The sequence below is a fragment of the Diabrotica virgifera genome, chromosome 2 (assembly GCF_917563875.1).
Source record: "Diabrotica virgifera virgifera chromosome 2, PGI_DIABVI_V3a".
NCBI classification, from domain to species: Eukaryota; Metazoa; Arthropoda; class Insecta; order Coleoptera; family Chrysomelidae; genus Diabrotica; species Diabrotica virgifera.
In genome coordinates this window covers 205,799,118-205,822,377 of record NC_065444.1, presented here as the reverse complement: position 1 = coordinate 205,822,377, position 23,260 = coordinate 205,799,118, and the positions used below count along the sequence as shown (strand labels likewise).

The 23,260-nt window shown below is 33.9% G+C and overlaps 1 protein-coding gene across 1 annotated transcript; it reads right to left on the bottom strand.

Annotated features, from left to right (window-relative positions):
- Positions 1 to 8,083: 8,083 nt before the first annotated feature.
- On the bottom strand, positions 8,084 to 11,513 carry LOC126879772 (uncharacterized). Its single transcript, XM_050643022.1, has 2 exons — positions 8,967 to 11,513; positions 8,084 to 8,210 (listed from the first exon to the last, which is right to left on the bottom strand). The coding sequence occupies exons 1-2, from the start codon at positions 11,187 to 11,189 to the stop codon at positions 8,136 to 8,138; spliced, it is 2,298 nt and encodes a 765-aa protein (XP_050498979.1). The 5' UTR covers positions 11,190 to 11,513; the 3' UTR covers positions 8,084 to 8,135.
- Between the last annotated feature and the right edge of the window lie 11,747 nt (positions 11,514 to 23,260).

The window sequence follows — 23,260 nt, the reverse complement described above, 5'->3', positions numbered from 1 at the left end:
TGGCTCGCAACAATGAAAATACAAAATATGCATAAGATGGAATGCAACCACAGACACGTGTTTCTGACTTATTAGTCGTCATCAGTATGGTATAGCCAAACAGGAGCAACGCAACCAATTTGTGGCTGTAATGTTAGAAGACCCTCAGGATTCGAGAGCAACAACTAACACATCCACGGAGGAAGCTACAGCTACCTGAGGAAAGTAATGCCAAACGTTTAAAACGTTTTAAGATCAAACAAGGAGAGGTTAACGCGAGTTAATAGATATCGGCATGGCTCGCAACAATGAAAATACAAAATATGCATAAGATGGAATGCAACCACAGACACGTGTTTCTGACTTATTAGTCGTCATCAGTATGGTATAGCCAAACAGGAGCAACGCAACCAATTTGTGGCTGTAATGTTAGAAGACCCTCAGGATTCGAGAGCAACAACTAACACATCCACGGAGGAAGCTACAGCTACCTGAGGAAAGTAATGCCAAACGTTTAAAACGTTTTAAGATCAAACAAGGAGAGGTTAACGCGAGTTAATAGATATCGGCATGGCTCGCAACAATGAAAATACAAAATATGCATAAGATGGAATGCAACCACAGACACGTGTTTCTGACTTATTAGTCGTCATCAGTATGGTATAGCCAAACAGGAGCAACGCAACCAATTTGTGGCTGTAATGTTAGAAGACCCTCAGGATTCGAGAGCAACAACTAACACATCCACGGAGGAAGCTACAGCTACCTGAGGAAAGTAATGCCAAACGTTTAAAACGTTTTAAGATCAAACAAGGAGAGGTTAACGCGAGTTAATAGATATCGGCATGGCTCGCAACAATGAAAATACAAAATATGCATAAGATGGAATGCAACCACAGACACGTGTTTCTGACTTATTAGTCGTCATCAGTATGGTATAGCCAAACAGGAGCAACGCAACCAATTTGTGGCTGTAATGTTAGAAGACCCTCAGGATTCGAGAGCAACAACTAACACATCCACGGAGGAAGCTACAGCTACCTGAGGAAAGTAATGCCAAACGTTTAAAACGTTTTAAGATCAAACAAGGAGAGGTTAACGCGAGTTAATAGATATCGGCATGGCTCGCAACAATGAAAATACAAAATATGCATAAGATGGAATGCAACCACAGACACGTGTTTCTGACTTATTAGTCGTCATCAGTATGGTATAGCCAAACAGGAGCAACGCAACCAATTTGTGGCTGTAATGTTAGAAGACCCTCAGGATTCGAGAGCAACAACTAACACATCCACGGAGGAAGCTACAGCTACCTGAGGAAAGTAATGCCAAACGTTTAAAACGTTTTAAGATCAAACAAGGAGAGGTTAACGCGAGTTAATAGATATCGGCATGGCTCGCAACAATGAAAATACAAAATATGCATAAGATGGAATGCAACCACAGACACGTGTTTCTGACTTATTAGTCGTCATCAGTATGGTATAGCCAAACAGGAGCAACGCAACCAATTTGTGGCTGTAATGTTAGAAGACCCTCAGGATTCGAGAGCAACAACTAACACATCCACGGAGGAAGCTACAGCTACCTGAGGAAAGTAATGCCAAACGTTTAAAACGTTTTAAGATCAAACAAGGAGAGGTTAACGCGAGTTAATAGATATCGGCATGGCTCGCAACAATGAAAATACAAAATATGCATAAGATGGAATGCAACCACAGACACGTGTTTCTGACTTATTAGTCGTCATCAGTATGGTATAGCCAAACAGGAGCAACGCAACCAATTTGTGGCTGTAATGTTAGAAGACCCTCAGCATTCGAGAGCAACAACTAACACATCCAAGCTATACCATACTGATGACGACTAATAAGTCAGAAACACGTGTCTGTGGTTGCATTCCATCTTATGCATATTTTGTATTTTCATTGTTGCGAGCCATGCCGATATCTATTAACTCGCGTTAACCTCTCCTTGTTTGATCTTAAAACGTTTTAAACGTTTGGCATTACTTTCCTCAGGTAGCTGTAGCTTCCTCCGTGGATGTGTTAGTTGTTGCTCTCGAATCCTGAGGGTCTTCTAACATTACAGCCACAAATTGGTTGCGTTGCTCCTGTTTGGCTATACCATACTGATGACGACTAATAAGTCAGAAACACGTGTCTGTGGTTGCATTCCATCTTATGCATATTTTGTATTTTCATTGTTGCGAGCCATGCCGATATCTATTAACTCGCGTTAACCTCTCCTTGTTTGATCTTAAAACGTTTTAAACGTTTGGCATTACTTTCCTCAGGTAGCTGTAGCTTCCTCCGTGGATGTGTTAGTTGTTGCTCTCGAATCCTGAGGGTCTTCTAACATTACAGCCACAAATTGGTTGCGTTGCTCCTGTTTGGCTATACCATACTGATGACGACTAATAAGTCAGAAACACGTGTCTGTGGTTGCATTCCATCTTATGCATATTTTGTATTTTCATTGTTGCGAGCCATGCCGATATCTATTAACTCGCGTTAACCTCTCCTTGTTTGATCTTAAAACGTTTTAAACGTTTGGCATTACTTTCCTCAGGTAGCTGTAGCTTCCTCCGTGGATGTGTTAGTTGTTGCTCTCGAATCCTGAGGGTCTTCTAACATTACAGCCACAAATTGGTTGCGTTGCTCCTGTTTGGCTATACCATACTGATGACGACTAATAAGTCAGAAACACGTGTCTGTGGTTGCATTCCATCTTATGCATATTTTGTATTTTCATTGTTGCGAGCCATGCCGATATCTATTAACTCGCGTTAACCTCTCCTTGTTTGATCTTAAAACGTTTTAAACGTTTGGCATTACTTTCCTCAGGTAGCTGTAGCTTCCTCCGTGGATGTGTTAGTTGTTGCTCTCGAATCCTGAGGGTCTTCTAACATTACAGCCACAAATTGGTTGCGTTGCTCCTGTTTGGCTATACCATACTGATGACGACTAATAAGTCAGAAACACGTGTCTGTGGTTGCATTCCATCTTATGCATATTTTGTATTTTCATTGTTGCGAGCCATGCCGATATCTATTAACTCGCGTTAACCTCTCCTTGTTTGATCTTAAAACGTTTTAAACGTTTGGCATTACTTTCCTCAGGTAGCTGTAGCTTCCTCCGTGGATGTGTTAGTTGTTGCTCTCGAATCCTGAGGGTCTTCTAACATTACAGCCACAAATTGGTTGCGTTGCTCCTGTTTGGCTATACCATACTGATGACGACTAATAAGTCAGAAACACGTGTCTGTGGTTGCATTCCATCTTATGCATATTTTGTATTTTCATTGTTGCGAGCCATGCCGATATCTATTAACTCGCGTTAACCTCTCCTTATATATATATATATATATATATTTATCCGGCCCACGTTTTCAGTCCCGCTATATTATTCAGGCTACCTAAGACCCACTTAATCCAAATGATTTAGGTGTGTATATAAACAGGAAATAAGCAGTTCGAAAATATAACTTCTTAAGCATGCTTAGAGGGGAAAACATTTCTTTTTACATAAAAAGTTGCATACCGAATAACAGTTTTACAACCCAATTCATTTTACCACCATCTCGAGCCCATATATACTACTTGATAACATCCGACCATGGTAACCAGACCCAGCGGTGTTGCCAGACAATCGGGATTCGTGGCGTGTTGGTCGAAAATGTTAAACCATATACCAATCCCTACGTGGTCACAATTATTGGATTTTTAGAAGTTAATTGTCTCCATAAAGTATCATGACCTTGGGATTCAGTATTTACTATACTTAAATTATACAAAGTAGGCCAGTCGGGTTAGACGAATAAAAGGCCTATAACCTTGCATGCCGAGCTGCCCCAAATTTTATTTTTCTAATCTTTAGGAAGGGTCAATAGTAGTGTAAATTTAAAATCTCGACTGAATTCCGCCGTTGAGTAGCCGCCATCTTGATTTTAAACGAGGACGGTTTTTGCTCAATATCTCCGCCATTTTCAACGTCTCGACAAAACGTGTAAGAACTGAAATGGTTGAAAATTCGACTTTCTATAATTTCTTTTATTACATTTTTTTCGTGCGGTCGATATTTTCCGAGTTATGGGGGAAAATAATGAGAGTTAGAATATTATTGAATTACATATTTCGTTTATTATTAGATTTACGACAAAAATGTACCGATAAAAAATAAAGAGAATTAAATTTTATACAATTTTGATTTCTTTCACCTTTTTGCTAAAATCAATATTTAAGGTAGTACGTAGTCGGTAAAGGCGCGAGCGTAAGACCTGATTCATTTTATAGCAATGGTTTTTGTTCAGCATTTACGCCATTTTTAACTTTTCGATAACAACGGCCGGAACTAAAATTGTTCCACATATGATTTCCTACAATTTCTTATTAACAATTTTTTTGGTGTGGTTGATTTTTTTGGAGTTAAGCGGGAAAATAGTAAAAAGGGGTGGGAGGCATAATTATCCCAAGTTTTATAATTTTATCATTAAGGGAAGGTCAATAGTGGTGTAAATTTAAAATTGCTACTGAATTCCGCCATTACGTTAGCCGCCATATTGATTTTAAAGGAGAAGCGTTGTTGCTTAATATCTCCGCCATTTTCAACTTTTTGAAAAAATGATAGGAATAGAATTTTTGGAAATGCAATCTCCTACAATTTCTTTTGCACATTTTTTATGCGATCATTATTTTTCGAGTTAAGGGGTAAAATAGTGAAAGCGGAGGGGAAGCATAATTATTGAATAATTGTCTCGTGTATCATTAATTTAAGGACATGATTGTACGTAAACAAAAATAAAGAGAATTGTATTATATACAGTTTTTGAAACTTCCATTAAGTTTTTTGTCAACTAAATATATTTTTGTTCTAACATTTTTTTTTTAATTTTGGACCCTGTTTGGGAAATTTCCCCACCCCTCCCCCTTCGTAGGTTCTCTGGTTCTCTCGAAAGATTGTAGTAACTCGCTATTTTAACAAATTCAGTCCTTACAATTTTTGTCGAAAAGTTGAAAATGGAGATATGGAACAAAAACATTTGCTATAAAACCAATCAGGTCTTACGCTCGCGCCTTTACCGCATACGTACTACGTTAAATATTGATTTTATGAAAAAATGGATCAAATTAAAATTGTATAAAATTTAATTCACTTTTATTTTCGTATAGGTACATGTTTGTCGTAAAACTAATAATAAACAAAATAATTCAATAATTATGCTCCAACTCACTATTTTCCCCCATAACTCGGAAAATATCGACCGCACGAAAAAAATTAAAATAAAATAAATTATCGAAAATCGAATTTTCAACAATTTTAGTCCTTACACGTTTTGTCGAAAAGTTGAAAGTGGCGGAGATATCATTTTAAATATTCTTTTAAAATCAAGATGGCGGCTAACGCTACAGCGGAATTCAGTCGAGATTTTAAATTTACACTACTATTAACCCTCCTTAACGATTAGAAAAATTTAATTTGGGACAGCTTGGCATGCAAGGTCGACTGCTATCCCGACTGGGCCAAAGGTAGGTATAGTCTTTTTACTATAAAAGCAAGGTTATGTAGGTCAAAATTTCTGACGTCAGAGCACTGACAAATCATTAGAATGTGTCTTTTCGTCATGGCCACGTTAATGCCATTACCTGTCAGATATTTTCTTTGTTTTTGTTTACTGTACAAATAATATCTCTAATTCTTTTTTCCTATTAATGATGTCAATCGGTTTTCATTTCTTGCCGAAATATATTAATAATACGCCGAAATATTTGTAATTTTAATTAAATCAACTTTAAAATTGACATTTCTTGAGCTGACCGAACTGACCGATCTTGCAAGAGTGTCAAAATGGTATAATAGGGCTTTTCATTCATAATTATTTGTTTCGAGCTTCTGTCATATGTTGTATAATCCGGGTATATTAATATTATACACAGATTATATAACATATGACGGAAGCTTGAAACAAATGACAATCGATGAAAAGCCATATAATAAAAACGTAATCGCGAGTACATTGAGAATTTTAGATTTTATATATTTTAAAAAACATATTTTATTATTAATCATATAAATTTTATGAAACATTCCTTTAAGTTAAATACTCCAGAAAATAATAATTTTATTTAAATATATCAGACAATAGTGCATTGTAACTCTGTAATCGTACTGATGTAACAGTTCTGTGTTGCTACATTTTTACTTCATTTCGTACACAATTTGATCCAAAATATAGCTTTACACTGTAGGTACTGTTTTTATAAATACCTACATATTAAAATATACCTTAATTTAAAAACTATTGCAATTATTGTTGTGTACGTGTACCTATACTATTGTGTTTGTGTTCGTATTGAGAAACATTGTGCAAAATCAAAAATGCTTTTTTAATAGATTATTTTTAAACAAGAACGAAATAATGGGATTCCCTTTTACCATTAACTGCAGAGATGTAAGTTAAAAAATTTAGATTTCTCAGATTAGCTTTATTAGAAATAAGTTTATTATTAGATTTGAAGAACTGAAAGTTTTCTTATGAATTTTAGCGTTTCCAGTACTTAGTTTTAAAAATATTAAATAATCTATTTTAATGATTATACCTACAGTGTGGTAATATTGTTGGTAAATAATATATTTCGGCAAGTAATGAAAAACAAATTGACATCATTAATTTGAATAAATAACCATAGATATAATTTTTATAGTAAAGAAAAAAATCTGACAAGTAATGACATAAACGTGGCCATGATCAAAAGTTACATTCTAATGTTTGACAGTGCTGTTAAGTCAGAAATTTAGACCTACGTAATCTTGCTTTTGTAGTAAAAAGACTATATATAAAATTTCGCTGATTTAAATTAACGAACTATCAAAAATAACAGTATATTATTTAAAAAATGAACAAGTTTCGTTCGTCGAAAGTAAATGCAATTCTTTATGCATTTATGATATCCACAAATGTCGCCTGCTTAATCGCAAAATAGATTATATTATGTTACCCTTTATGTAAGCTCTCCTTTACAAATAAATTTAAACTCATATACGTTTGAAGTCTAATTTTTACTTTTATTTTTTTAGTTAACAACAATTTTAGTTTTTTTTTATTAAAAGACAATATTGCATGTTTGTGAATGTGTTTTGAGTATCTCAAAGAAAAATCTGTAAAAATTACTTTTACAATATTTCATGTTTTTTTAAATTTTCTGAAATAAAATATCGCATTCTGGATAAACAAAACTTTGTTTTCTTTTTGGGGAATAATTCAACACAAATCTATCATTGTTACCAGCGCGAAATAATAAAAAAAAACGGTAGTTAGTAGGCAGTTTTAGCATATCGGGTCTGTATCAGAACTGAAGATATATACCCAATTAACGTATATTTAAAAGCCTCATAATCCTTAAAACTTGTTATAATTTTGAATCAAATAAGTTTTAGGTCGTTTTAGTGTATCGGAACTGTATGAGCCCTGTGAATATAATATATTCTTGGTTTATTTATACACCATACGGTGTTGCCAGGTGTAGGGCTTCTAGGCGTATGTTAACTATGCGAAATATATACAGCTAGTTGAGCGCGATCGAAGCGCCCTCGAATCTGCCGAGCGGTGAACTAAATCTGTATATAATATGATGTATTACCGATTTTTCAAGCCCAGCTAAAAATTCACCCCCTACACCCCTAGAATCCAGTACTATAAGTAAACGTTGTCAGACCCGAAGCTGGGTCTGACAACGTCACTTTTGGACTGAATAGGCGGTGAAGTATGACGTTTTGGGACTGTATAAGCGGTCAAACAAATATATATATATATTAGGGTGGTCCTTATTTATAAGGAAAAAAATTTTTTTTCGAATTTTTTAGAAATTATTTGCCAGAATGTACCTTTATATAAGACATGAAAATATAACAAATTTCAGCTCAATCGGTTAATATTAACACGTGCCGCATCGACGCTAAAGTTGTGAGATTCAATGTAAGGCAGTTATTACCTATAAGAACGACAATGTACGCGTACGCTCGACTGTAAACATAAAATTACGCATTTTTTTTAAACTTTAGTATAAAAACATACTAATTAAAATGAAAACGTAAAATAAAGATATAGTTTATCCTAATACTATATTTTTTATTTATTGAAATGATACATCCACTTCAGATACATATTTTGGATTTAAGTAAGCCTCCTTTTGTGGCGACTGGGAACTCTCTCCGGTACTCCTGAACAACCTGAATAAAAAAAAATAATATTGAATGTGTTTTCTGAACCTAGCCTATATAATGTGTTCAAGAAAAAAATAACAAAAAATTAAATTTATCTACTCTACGTCATATTATGTATCAGTTTTTAGTTTGTGAAAACTGTCATTATAGATAGCAGTTCGTGAAGGATTTAAAGTGTGCGTGAAGTACCTGTGTATTTTAAATGGGACTAACTGCTAAGAAAAAAATAACAAAAAATTAAATTTATCTACTCTACGTCATATTATGTATCAGTTTTTAGTTTGTGAAAACTGTCATTATAGATAGCAGTTCGTGAAGGATTTAAAGTGTGCGTGAAGTACCTGTGTATTTTAAATGGGACTAACTTTTTCACACACTTTCAATGGGTTTTTCACACACTTTCATATAATCAAATATCCTTAACTTTCGCGTTGTCATGGTGATGACATAATGAGCAATAAATTACAACAAAAATTTTGACAGTTTTGTGGTTTGAAAGAAATTAGAATTTTTAAATGTCAAAGTTCTAAAAATTGTAAATAGAATTGAAATGAATTCCAGTGACGAAGAGTTACAGTTTTTTGATTTATTTATCGTAGAGTAGATAAAATATTGTATGAAACTGTGCGTGAAGTACTTTTTGCGAACTTACGCGATGTAGAGCACTCGCTATCGCTCGTACTCTAAGTATCGCGTGCGTTCGCAAAAAGCATACTTCACGAACTGTTTCATAAATAACTATTGTTTATACATACTACATACCTGTATCAAAAATTGTTTTTGATGTTCATTTTTCGTCATTTTTTCATTGTAATCCTCAATCAACTTGACTCCTCTTTCTGCAATATCATTTGTACATTTTAAGGTTGAAATGATATTTTTTCCTGTGCGATAATCCTCTCTGTTTTCCCAATTCAGCGGATCGTCCTGAAGAAATTCAACACAAATACCGAATCGTTTAAATAACTGAAGTGAATTGGCGGACAATAATTCAGTTGGTAGATCTTTTTGAACAAAATTTTGGACATCTCGGATTTGCAACGATAGTTTTTTCTCAATGACTTCTGTCTCTTCATTTTCTTCTTCTTTTTCATTCACAGTCTCTATGTTTTTACTTGCACATTCCATAATTTTTTGAGCCATTCTAATTTTTTCAACTCTCTCAATTCTATCGTCAAATATTGCCATGGCAGCACACTCTTCACTTAGATACCATAAATGGTTTAAAAATTTTGTTATTGCAATGGTTGCAATGTTTTCATTAATATTTTTAAATATAACCAATTTTCTCAAAAAATATATATCATTTAGGGGAGCTCCTGTAGTATTCGTTGCTGAAAACCAGGCCTCTACATAACAGTATACAACGAAAACGCAAATTTCTGCATTCAGTTTGGAATTATCCTTTCTCATTTTCATTTGATCGCGAAATAAAAAAAGTTTTAAACAATAAATCGCTTTAGCCATCCATCTCGCTAAATGATATGCACCGGGGGCCCTAAAACTCACATTTGTTTTATCTCCCAAAAAAATGAGCGTCAATTGCAAAAACTCTTTGTAGTCATCACGTGGTTGCTCTTCTGCAAGTTTCTGTTTCACAAAATAAATAATTTCGGGCGCTACATCTTTCAGTGCATTATAAACGGCTTCATCGCTGGTATAATCTAAAAATTTCATTTTATCAATATTCTTCCAGTTTTCTTTAAGTGCTTTGAATTGAGCAATTTCAGGGCCGGATGTTACAATTGCTTTTGTCCTCGTGAATACACCAGCCAAAACGACCTCAAATATATGGTGTCGGCATGGAAGCCACAAAATATCTCGCCCTAACCTTTGTTGAAGCAGAACTGCAGCTCCTTTTATACGTCCAGTGTTTGATGCTGTAGTATCAAAACAAAAGGCTTGAATTTTTTCGGTTAAATTCCATTCATCAGTGATATGGAACACAGCAGAGCAAACTTCCGATCCTGCTGATGATGCAATTCCAGGTACTCCTAATAATTGTTCAAAATCTAAACCAACCGCGATCACAGGAAGCCGATCAATTTTCTCATTTTTTGTGATATCAGGCAATAATTTGGAATCCCAATGCACTTCAATAAAATTTGCATCATTTCCTACCGATTTTATTGATGAATATTTTATTTTCCGCAAAATCTCTCTATTTCTTTTGATAGACGATCTATTGAGAACAAACTCGGTGATATCTATATTAAGAGCTTCTAGGACGGCAGAAATAATATGCATTGCATCCCTGTCACTCACTTTACATTTGTCCAAGGCAGCGGCCAGGCGAGGTGTCATTAACGTCTTTCGTCCTCTCTTGTTTGAAGATGGACCCTGTTGAGATTCCGATATGAAATATATGTCATCTTCACTGTTGTCTTGATTTATCACTTTTTTCTGTGAATCTTCGTGTTCTTTATCTTCCATTTCAAAATGTCCAATCGAACAACTAGAATTTTCCAACAAATCTTCTTTTCTTTTCAACTCTGCAGCTGTGCGTTCTTCTTTCCGCTTTTCCTTACGTAATAATTTGATATCTACTCCCAACATACAACCTACTCTACCTTTCTCCCTTTGCTTAATTAAAAATTCTCTATCTTCGGCGATTTTAATCTCATTTAACGCATTTAAGGTGGCAATATCGAAAAGGTTGTCTAAAGCTTCTTTAAAATCATTTTCTTTTTCTCTCTGCCGTTCAGTATCTCTATTTTTAGATTTTTCTAAATTTCTGACATTATCGTACAAAGATTTTAATTTCAAAATACAGTTTGAACGGTTTTGAACTGGGATTCTTGCTTTTTTCCAAAAAACGACCACTTCATCAATAACTAAAGCACTGCTGTCATTAAGATTTAAATTTACCACTCTCATGTTATAAAAAAGTACACTCAAAACATCTCGTTTACATGGTAATTTACTACCGCAGATTTGATTTTTCATCACTCCAACTAGATAAATATTGTTCCGCAAAGTGGACATTTCAGCACTTTTATCAATTACTTATATAGCACGTCTTTTCTTATGCACTTCAAGTACGAAACTAAAACGAATGTAGCATTGAACAAATAATATGTAAAAACAAAATTGACTTGTCGAGACTTGTAGTCGCGCTTGTAGCGAATTCGAACGCACTTGGCGCCGACTCGTCGTAGCATGTTAGACAGTCAGATGCATGAAACTTCAAGGCCAATGCGGCACGTGTTAATATTATCGGATTGAGCTGAAATTTTGTATTTTTAATGTTTTGGTGTAACTGAACAAAATTACAAATAATTTTGAAAAAATATGAACTTTCGAAAATAAGGACCACCCTAATATATATATATATATATAAGTTTCAAGCTTTCGAAAATGTTTATTTTCATCATCAGGAATAACTGAAATAAAGTGCTACTGTTAGTACAGCATCCTCGAAAACATATAGTACAAGGTGTAAAGGTTTAAAAACTTACGTTATTGAGATTTGCTTTCCGTGGATGTTATACTCACAGGTGACAAATTCACGCACCACTCATTGATTGAGTCAAATATTAAAAAATACATGGTGTAAAAGACCAAATTGACAAATTATTTTCTACACTAACACATAAGAAAAAGACAATTAAAAAGATTTACATGCCACGTGTGCCGGCAAGTGTGAAATGTGAGGTTAGAAGTCAATGTCATTCCTGGACATACGCAAATGACACCACTTCTTCTTTTTTTCTTTGTCTTATGTAGTACTAATACTTTAAGAATACACATCCAAAAATTTACCAGAGTTTTGTTTGAAGTTAAAAAACCAAAATTATAAATAATTTACATTTCAATGTACTGAAAGCTGGAAACTTTACAATGAATCAGTTGATAAGACATCATTGAAATGAGGATAGTTGTCCAAACATAATAGATATGAGTAAATAGAGCTTAATTGATTTATGTCACTCCTTTTGTTCATTGCATTAGAATTCTGCGAAATGAAAGCCATCTCTAAGAACAGTCTTTTAGTATAGTTGGATTCAGAAGCTAAAACTCTGACCGATTCGTAATTCATTTTGTGATGTTCTTTATTAACATGTTCGGCAAGAGCAGATCTTTCAGGATATAATCTGCTATCACTGCGGTGACTAACTAAACGACTACCTAAATTGCGTGCGGTTTGTCCAACATATACCAAATTACAGTTGTTACAGGGAATCTGGTAGACGACGTTAGAACAATCCCTAATGTCACTCTTGTCCTTAACCTTTGAAAATATAGATCTTGAAGTTAAAGATGTTTTAAAGGCTATTTTCAAGTTAGGGATGTCTTTAAACAGTCTAGCCAGTCTGGGTGTTATGCCTTTAACGTATTTTAAAGAAGTATATAAACAATTGGCATTTTGTTCTCCGCTTGTAACAGTAATTTGCAACTCATTATTATGGCGTATTATGTCAGGGGTCAAACTGAATAATATCTTGGTGACTAGGTGTCTTGGATAAGAGTTGTCGATAAAAAGGTTAGACAGGATTCTCAGGTTCTTCTGATGGCAAGAAGGATCACTGATAGCTATGATTCTAGCCTTCATTTGCTTAATTAAATTGATTTTTATTGAGTGTCGATGATATGACCAATAGTTAAGAAAACGTCCAGAACTATGAGGTTTTCTATGCCAGTCAATTCTCAGGGAGTTGTTATGGGTTCTAATGAACCGGGTATCAAGAAAGGGGACTGAGCATAGATCATCCTCATGTTCAATTGTGAACTGTAATAGAGGGTCATAACTATTGAATACTTGCAAAATTTCAGCTGATCTATTGCTAGGAATAGCGAGGATTAAGTCATCTACATACTTTTTAACAAAAGGAATATAGAAGGACAATTCTGGGATCACCATATCCAGTAAATGATCCATCACATAACAGGCCAGAATGGGAGAGATAGTACCTCCCATAGGAGTCCCTTGTGTTTGTCTAAACACAGTATTATTAAATGTGAAGTAGGTGTTGTTAAAAAGAAAGGAAATGAGTTTTTTGAAAGATTCCAAGCTAATATTGCAATGAGAACTAATAAAATTCCAATTGTTTTCAACAGCTATTAAGGCTGCATCTAGATGTACATTAGTGAACAAAGAGACTACATCCAGACTGATAATAACATAGCCTTCAGGTAACTGATAGTTGTTAAAGCTGTTGAAGACATCAAAAGAACTTTTTACGTCATATTCATTAGAGACATATGCATTGGTCAAAATCTCAGTCAAAAAAGATGCTAATAAATTAGTAGGTGAACCAATGCATGCAACAATGGGACGTACCGAAAGCTGTGGTTTATGAATCTTAGGTAAAGCGTAAAATTTGGGTATGACACCCTTATACCCTGTTAATTTTTTCTTTGTATCATCATCTATTTGTCCCGAACTGCATAATTCCTTGATGAGGTTATTACATTTAGTTTGAACAGTATTAGTTGGATCTCTGTTCAATCTCTCATATATATTATCAGAATTTAGCAATTCGAGACATAAATCTAAGTATCTCTGCTTCTCCAGAACTACAGTTACATTACATTTGTCAGAAGGCATGACAATAATGTTAGTGTTTTCACTAAGAAACTTACGAGTTTTATGTAACATAGCTCTGTAGAAGTTAAAGCCACTCTTACTGTTATTTTTATGTACATAATCAGTAATGATGTACGTAGATTTAGCTACTAGTACGTCCCTCAGTTGTGCATCCGTGACAGAGTGCATAATTGTTTCAACGTCAGCCAACATATCCCTGATAGGGATATCTTTCCCTACAATAGGTTCTATACTAAACTTTGGACCCAAAGACAAAAATCTAGAAATATCATCGGGTAAAGTTACATTGGAAAGGTTCTTAATCCAACCCGGTTTTGTCTTTAGTTTCAAGTTCAGTTCTTGATTAAATAATCTATTATATTTGTTAGTATTTACTAATTTGGTTTTATGAAAAGTTTTGTTATATAAAACTTGTTGTTTACTAGAAAAGTTGTTAAAAATGAATTCAGAAGTCAAGTCAATGATGTCTCTTTTGAGTTTAGATAAATTAGACTCTAAATTGTGAATGACTTTAATGCAATTAGAAATTTCTAAATTCAAAATTCTGTTTTCTAACCTGGTAAATTGTAAAGCATCCTTGTTCGACTGGATGTCCTGTCTTTGTAATAATTTTGTGATGGATGAAGTGGAGTGTATGATGTGTGTAGGTGAAATGTTTGATGATCTACATCTTAATAAAAAACATCTTTTATTGTATTCTCTTGCCAATTTTTGTTTAGTCTTTGACCAATCCTTGAGTGCCCGTACAGCGAGGTCACCATAGCGATATGCGATGTTCTGATAGAATCCCATGCCTTAAAAAGAAAAGGAAAAGAAGTCTTTGCTGACAACGTAGAAAACGGAATTCTGAGGTTATTGGGATATGCAGCGGTGAAATAAGTGTACTCTTTTAACTAAGTTTCAAGCTTTCGAAAATGTTTATTTTCATCATCAGGAATAACTGAAATAAAGTGCTACTGTTAGTACAGCATCCTCGAAAACATATAGTACAAGGTGTAAAGGTTTAAAAACTTACGTTATTGAGATTTGCTTTCCGTGGATGTTATACTCACAGGTGACAAATTCACGCACCACTCATTGATTGAGTCAAATATTAAAAAATACATGGTGTAAAAGACCAAATTGACAAATTATTTTCTACACTAACACATAAGAAAAAGACAATTAAAAAGATTTACATGCCACGTGTGCCGGCAAGTGTGAAATGTGAGGTTAGAAGTCAATGTCATTCCTGGACATACGCAAATGACACCACTTCTTCTTTTTTTCTTTGTCTTATGTAGTACTAATACTTTAAGAATACACATCCAAAAATTTACCAGAGTTTTGTTTGAAGTTAAAAAACCAAAATTATAAATAATTTACATTTCAATGTACTGAAAGCTGGAAACTTTACAATGAATCAGTTGATAAGACATCATTGAAATGAGGATAGTTGTCCAAACATAATAGATATGAGTAAATAGAGCTTAATTGATTTATGTCACTCCTTTTGTTCATTGCATTAGAATTCTGCGAAATGAAAGCCATCTCTAAGAACAGTCTTTTAGTATAGTTGGATTCAGAAGCTAAAACTCTGACCGATTCGTAATTCATTTTGTGATGTTCTTTATTAACATGTTCGGCAAGAGCAGATCTTTCAGGATATAATCTGCTATCACTGCGGTGACTAACTAAACGACTACCTAAATTGCGTGCGGTTTGTCCAACATATACCAAATTACAGTTGTTACAGGGAATCTGGTAGACGACGTTAGAACAATCCCTAATGTCACTCTTGTCCTTAACCTTTGAAAATATAGATCTTGAAGTTAAAGATGTTTTAAAGGCTATTTTCAAGTTAGGGATGTCTTTAAACAGTCTAGCCAGTCTGGGTGTTATGCCTTTAACGTATTTTAAAGAAGTATATAAACAATTGGCATTTTGTTCTCCGCTTGTAACAGTAATTTGCAACTCATTATTATGGCGTATTATGTCAGGGGTCAAACTGAATAATATCTTGGTGACTAGGTGTCTTGGATAAGAGTTGTCGATAAAAAGGTTAGACAGGATTCTCAGGTTCTTCTGATGGCAAGAAGGATCACTGATAGCTATGATTCTAGCCTTCATTTGCTTAATTAAATTGATTTTTATTGAGTGTCGATGATATGACCAATAGTTAAGAAAACGTCCAGAACTATGAGGTTTTCTATGCCAGTCAATTCTCAGGGAGTTGTTATGGGTTCTAATGAACCGGGTATCAAGAAAGGGGACTGAGCATAGATCATCCTCATGTTCAATTGTGAACTGTAATAGAGGGTCATAACTATTGAATACTTGCAAAATTTCAGCTGATCTATTGCTAGGAATAGCGAGGATTAAGTCATCTACATACTTTTTAACAAAAGGAATATAGAAGGACAATTCTGGGATCACCATATCCAGTAAATGATCCATCACATAACAGGCCAGAATGGGAGAGATAGTACCTCCCATAGGAGTCCCTTGTGTTTGTCTAAACACAGTATTATTAAATGTGAAGTAGGTGTTGTTAAAAAGAAAGGAAATGAGTTTTTTGAAAGATTCCAAGCTAATATTGCAATGAGAACTAATAAAATTCCAATTGTTTTCAACAACTCATGAGTTCAACTTCAAATGAGAACTTATTAGTTCTCATTGCAATATTAGCTTGGAATCTTTCAAAAAACTCATTTCCTTTCTTTTTAACAACACCTACTTCACATTTAATAATACTGTGTTTAGACAAACACAAGGGACTCCTATGGGAGGTACTATCTCTCCCATTCTGGCCTGTTATGTGATGGATCATTTACTGGATATGGTGATCCCAGAATTGTCCTTCTATATTCCTTTTGTTAAAAAGTATGTAGATGACTTAATCCTCGCTATTCCTAGCAATAGATCAGCTGAAATTTTGCAAGTATTCAATAGTTATGACCCTCTATTACAGTTCACAATTGAACATGAGGATGATCTATGCTCAGTCCCCTTTCTTGATACCCGGTTCATTAGAACCCATAACAACTCCCTGAGAATTGACTGGCATAGAAAACCTCATAGTTCTGGACGTTTTCTTAACTATTGGTCATATCATCGACACTCAATAAAAATCAATTTAATTAAGCAAATGAAGGCTAGAATCATAGCTATCAGTGATCCTTCTTGCCATCAGAAGAACCTGAGAATCCTGTCTAACCTTTTTATCGACAACTCTTATCCAAGACACCTAGTCACCAAGATATTATTCAGTTTGACCCCTGACATAATACGCCATAATAATGAGTTGCAAATTACTGTTACAAGCGGAGAACAAAATGCCAATTGTTTATATACTTCTTTAAAATACGTTAAAGGCATAACACCCAGACTGGCTAGACTGTTTAAAGACATCCCTAACTTGAAAATAGCCTTTAAAACATCTTTAACTTCAAGATCTATATTTTCAAAGGTTAAGGACAAGAGTGACATTAGGGATTGTTCTAACGTCGTCTACCAGATTCCCTGTAACAACTGTAATTTGGTATATGTTGGACAAACCGCACGCAATTTAGGTAGTCGTTTAGTTAGTCACCGCAGTGATAGCAGATTATATCCTGAAAGATCTGCTCTTGCCGAACATGTTAATAAAGAACATCACAAAATGAATTACGAATCGGTCAGAGTTTTAGCTTCTGAATCCAACTATACTAAAAGACTGTTCTTAGAGATGGCTTTCATTTCGCAGAATTCTAATGCAATGAACAAAAGGAGTGACATAAATCAATTAAGCTCTATTTACTCATATCTATTATGTTTGGACAACTATCCTCATTTCAATGATGTCTTATCAACTGATTCATTGTAAAGTTTCCAGCTTTCAGTACATTGAAATGTAAATTATTTATAATTTTGGTTTTTTAACTTCAAACAAAACTCTGGTAAATTTTTGGATGTGTATTCTTAAAGTATTAGTACTACATAAGACAAAGAAAAAAAGAAGAAGTGGTGTCATTTGCGTATGTCCAGGAATGACATTGACTTCTAACCTCACATTTCACACTTGCCGGCACACGTGGCATGTAAATCTTTTTAATTGTCTTTTTCTTATGTGTTAGTGTAGAAAATAATTTGTCAATTTGGTCTTTTACACCATGTATTTTTTAATATTTGACTCAATCAATGAGTGGTGCGTGAATTTGTCACCTGTGAGTATAACATCCACGGAAAGCAAATCTCAATAACGTAAGTTTTTAAACCTTTACACCTTGTACTATATGTTTTCGAGGATGCTGTACTAACAGTAGCACTTTATTTCAGTTATTCCTGATGATGAAAATAAACATTTTCGAAAGCTTGAAACTTAGTTAAAAGAGTACACTTATTTCACCGCTGCATATCCCAATAACCTCAGAATTCCGTTTTCTACGTTGTCAGCAAAGACTTCTTTTCCTTATATATATATATATATATATATATATATATATATATATATATATATATATATATATATATATTCTATAACACTATAAAACAGTGTTGAAATTATCGGGAATTGCGGTCTGTGGCTTAGATTGAAACTACATTTAATTCTGTTGAATTTCGATATTTCGATGAGTATTTATTAATTTTTCATCTTCATCAGGAACAAACTACAAAATTAACTAACAGTTAGGTACAAACATAATATTACAATGATATAACTTACGAATTGTTGTAGGTATGTTATATAAAGCAATTTAACTTAAAGCTATGCATGTCGTTTCACGAGAACGTCGAGGGCGGCACTGAGTCAGGTATCTTTTCTCACATGTGTTAAGGGTCAAAAGTTCCAATATCGAGCCATCTGTTTAATATTCTGCTATTTTTCGAATTTTAAAACATTGCAGTAAATTTCGCTTAATCTACTTGTGTCTGATTTGTAATTAATTGAACGTTTATTACTGTTTATGTGGTACATCTCGAGGAACAATCTTTTCTTATAATTTCTTTCTGAATCTAAGATCTTGATATCTGACAAATTAAATTGGTGTCCTGTTGTTATGGAATGGTGTGCTGCTGCACAAGTATTTTTGTGTGTTTTACAATCACTTTTGTGCTGCGTTATTCTTTGTTTCAGCCACTGCGATGTTTGTCCTATATACTGCCCATCACATTCGAGACAAGAAAGTTGATAGATGATATGACTCTGATTTAGAAGCGGTGTCTGGTCTTTAAGCTTCGAGAATAAGCTGTAGTTGGATATGCTATTGTATTTCGCTATTTTGATTTTAGGAATTCCGTTAATGAAGCAATGGTCAAGCATCAACATCAAGCTAGCAAGTGTCACCAATAGAAGAATTTTCTTATTGAGGTGTAGAACATCAAACACGTTTCCACGACACGTTCAGGACGGCACCAAAAATCTACATTACTTATTGACAACAGGTAACAATTTTAGCATGACTAATAGGATTAACAGTTTTATGTCGAGCACTAACAAGAAAACATTATCATTAGAAATAAAAATTACTTGCAATAACATCTCGAGATATAATCGACTTATATGTAACATCAAATCTGAACTTTCTGAGATTCTTCCAACTGATATGATACGTGAATACGAAAATCGTCTGAAAAGAAAATTTAGATCTGAATTTGAGAAAATAAAACTTACGAACATCAACAAATTTGAACGACTATACAGCAATAACGAAAAACACAACCGTGTATTTAAAGACAACAGCAAATGGTTTAAAAATATCTCTAGCATAGCCATACCGGAAGAAGTCGCAAATTTCTTATCATTGGGACCTAAATTTAGTGTGCCCTGTGTTGGTAAAGATGTCAGACTAGATAGGTTTGTTGCAGACTTAGAAAATATAGTGGATGATATTCCAGATGAATCAAAGGATGTCGTACGAGCTAGAGCAACCAACATCATAACTAATTATGTGAACCACACTACAACAAACAAACCAAACCACTTCAACAGGATGTTTGAAAAAACACGCAAGTTTTTGAAATCAAATCCAGATCTATACATTTTGCAATCAGACAAAGGTGGGTGTACGGTTGCCATGGATAAATCAGAATATATGGATAAAACTGAGATAATGCTACAGGATTCTTCCACGTACACCAAATTAAACACTGATCCAACGGTGAAAATACAAACCAAATACAACAATATTATTAAGAACCTGAAATCCATAGGTGAGATAGACGCTAATGCTGCAAAACAACTAATGATCTACAACTCGATGTTTCCAAAGTTATACTGTCTACCAAAAATTCACAAAAGCAATGTTCCTCTTCGCCCTATCATCAGCTCAATCAACTCCACTACATACAACATCTCGAAATACTTGGCAAACATTCTAACTGCCACTTTTGAATATCAAACTAATTATAATGTGAAAGATACATTTACGTTTGTAGAACTAATTAAGAATGTTACAATTCCTCAAACCTATGTACTTATATCCTTAGATGCGGTATCGCTTTTCACGAATATTCCTCTCAACTTGATTATTGAAATTTTAGAGCAAAATTGGCACTTAATAGAACCCAACACCACACTAAGTAAGAATAACTTCTTCAAACTAATCGATTTTATTTTTTCTAATGTTTACTTTTCTTTCGGTGGAACTTTTTACTCACAAATATTTGGCACTCCCATGGGCTCTCCTATCAGCCCCATTCTAGCCACAATAGTTTTAGATCATCTATTTAATATAGTAATTCCACGACTACCGTTCAAGTTACCGTTCATATACAAATATGTGGATGATGTGATAAGTGCGATCCCCGAGGACTCTATTCAAACTACACTGGACCTCTTCAATGGATTTCACAAACACCTACAATTTACCGTTGAGGAGGAGAAAGAACAAAGTGTGCCCTTTTTAGACACTAAGGTGATAAGAACCACAGAGAACAAGATAATTTTGGATTGGTATCAGAAACCAACTGACTCTGGAAGATATATAAATTATTTCTCTCAGCACTCGAAAAGCCAAAAACACAACACTGTTGTGGCAATGAAAAACAGAATTTTACACATCAGCAATGACCTGTTCACACAAAAGAATTTAAAAACACTCTACAACATATTCTTGAACAACGGCTATCCAAGTAAAATTCTTAAGCAACTGATATATAACTCAGACTTATACGACGGGCAACGTGACAACAGACCATCAGATCCCGTGATTTACAAAAAGTTGCCCTTCATAAATGGCTTAACCAACAATATAATCAAGCTGCTGAACGGAATTCCTAAAATCAAAATAGCGAAATACAATAGCATATCCAACTACAGCTTATTCTCGAAGCTTAAAGACCAGACACCGCTTCTAAATCAGAGTCATATCATCTATCAACTTTCTTGTCTCGAATGTGATGGGCAGTATATAGGACAAACATCGCAGTGGCTGAAACAAAGAATAACGCAGCACAAAAGTGATTGTAAAACACACAAAAATACTTGTGCAGCAGCACACCATTCCATAACAACAGGACACCAATTTAATTTGTCAGATATCAAGATCTTAGATTCAGAAAGAAATTATAAGAAAAGATTGTTCCTCGAGATGTACCACATAAACAGTAATAAACGTTCAATTAATTACAAATCAGACACAAGTAGATTAAGCGAAATTTACTGCAATGTTTTAAAATTCGAAAAATAGCAGAATATTAAACAGATGGCTCGATATTGGAACTTTTGACCCTTAACACATGTGAGAAAAGATACCTGACTCAGTGCCGCCCTCGACGTTCTCGTGAAACGACATGCATAGCTTTAAGTTAAATTGCTTTATATAACATACCTACAACAATTCGTAAGTTATATCATTGTAATATTATGTTTGTACCTAACTGTTAGTTAATTTTGTAGTTTGTTCCTGATGAAGATGAAAAATTAATAAATACTCATCGAAATATCGAAATTCAACAGAATTAAATGTAGTTTCAATCTAAGCCACAGACCGCAATTCCCGATAATTTCAACACTGTTTTATAGTGTTATAGAATATACTTGCACGGTCGATAAATACATCGGATTTCGAATCCAGTTCTATATATATATATATATATATATATATATATATATATATATATATATATACATATAGAGCCTTTTTTATTTAAAATATATATATATATATATATATATATATATATATTATATACATAAATATCGTGAAGTAGTTTGCGATAAACAGATAGTGTAAGCTCGTCATGAAACATTCTGTATTTTAATAAAATTTTAACGAAAATGTTTTATTTACATAATCGATCTGACGTGACTGTAACTTTTGAAAGATTTCCATATATAATTAATAATAAGTTAAGGGGTTAATTGTTATTTAATAGTTAATGGAAATATTTATTCACCGATTTTGATTTAAATTTTCTGATAAGTTAATTAATTATTGGTATTGCAATCAACCTTGAAATTATTTTATCATTTGTTGCTGAAAACTTTGGGAAGTACTTTTAACGGAAATTTTCTACGCTTAAGGTCAATAGGCCTGCCTGATAATTTTCCAATAAACATAAATTTCTTATAATTCCGAAGGAACCCCAGCAAAAATTATGATGCTACGCATTGCTTTTGTAGTAATCCTTTCTTAATCGGAATGAATCTTCGATTCTAGGTACCTACTAATTTACTCTCAATATCAATATCTAATTCAGAAGAAATTAATAATAGGAAAGTTTGTATAAATTTCTGAAAAAAGACAACTTCAGCATTATTGAATCAGCTTAAAAATCTAAAAGTTCTAAATATACAAGACACCTAAGTAACAATTGCACAGTTACAATACACCAGCTTCATTACAACAAAATATCACACACAGGTAATTCATTCAGTTCATTTTAGAAGGATTATGCATAGAGCCTTTTTTATTTAAAATTTAATGTAGAATATTTTTGTATAGAAGGTTGTTCATGCTAAACCGCATAGTTTTAGAAATATTGACGAAAGACTTAAAAAACTAAGAATTTTCAGATTTCTCCCCCCTCTCTCCCCCAAACCCGACGCTCAAAATGGTGTGACTTTTTTCTGAACATTATGTGGACCATATAGAACAATTTGGTGATGGAGGATAACTTTCACTTTGGATGTCTGGGTTTGGATCTAGTTATACCATACTACATATTCTCCATCTAGTTATCACAGGTTCAGGTGGTAAAGGGACATTAGGTAAACGATCTTTATATACCTATACTCGCAGAAGGGCTTTTAAAAATATATTTTTATATGTGATACAAGGGTATTGACCATTGCAAATACCATCCTTACAGCTTGTAGCATCCTGCTACTCTATTTGTAGCAGACGCGTGCTCTAGACAAGTAACAAATTTGAAAAAAATATTTTTAAATCTTGTCTACCTTTGGTCATATGGTGCAGCATCACTTAACAATAACAAAATGTTTTTACTAACAAAATGTGACTGCATATTGTAGAGCCCCTTCGTCGCCTTATAAATTGTAAAAGGCAGATATTAAGGATATTAACAGAAAGTGGATCCACGAGAA

Excerpts from the sequence above, each read along its gene's own strand:
- LOC126879772 (XM_050643022.1), bottom strand. The coding sequence starts at position 11,189 with ATGTCCACTTTGCGGAACAATATTTATCTAGTTGGAGTGATGAAAAAT. Across the intron at positions 8,211-8,966 it reads AAAAACAATTTTTGATACAG|GTTGTTCAGGAGTACCGGAG; the intron begins GTATGTAGTATG and ends TTTTTTATTCAG.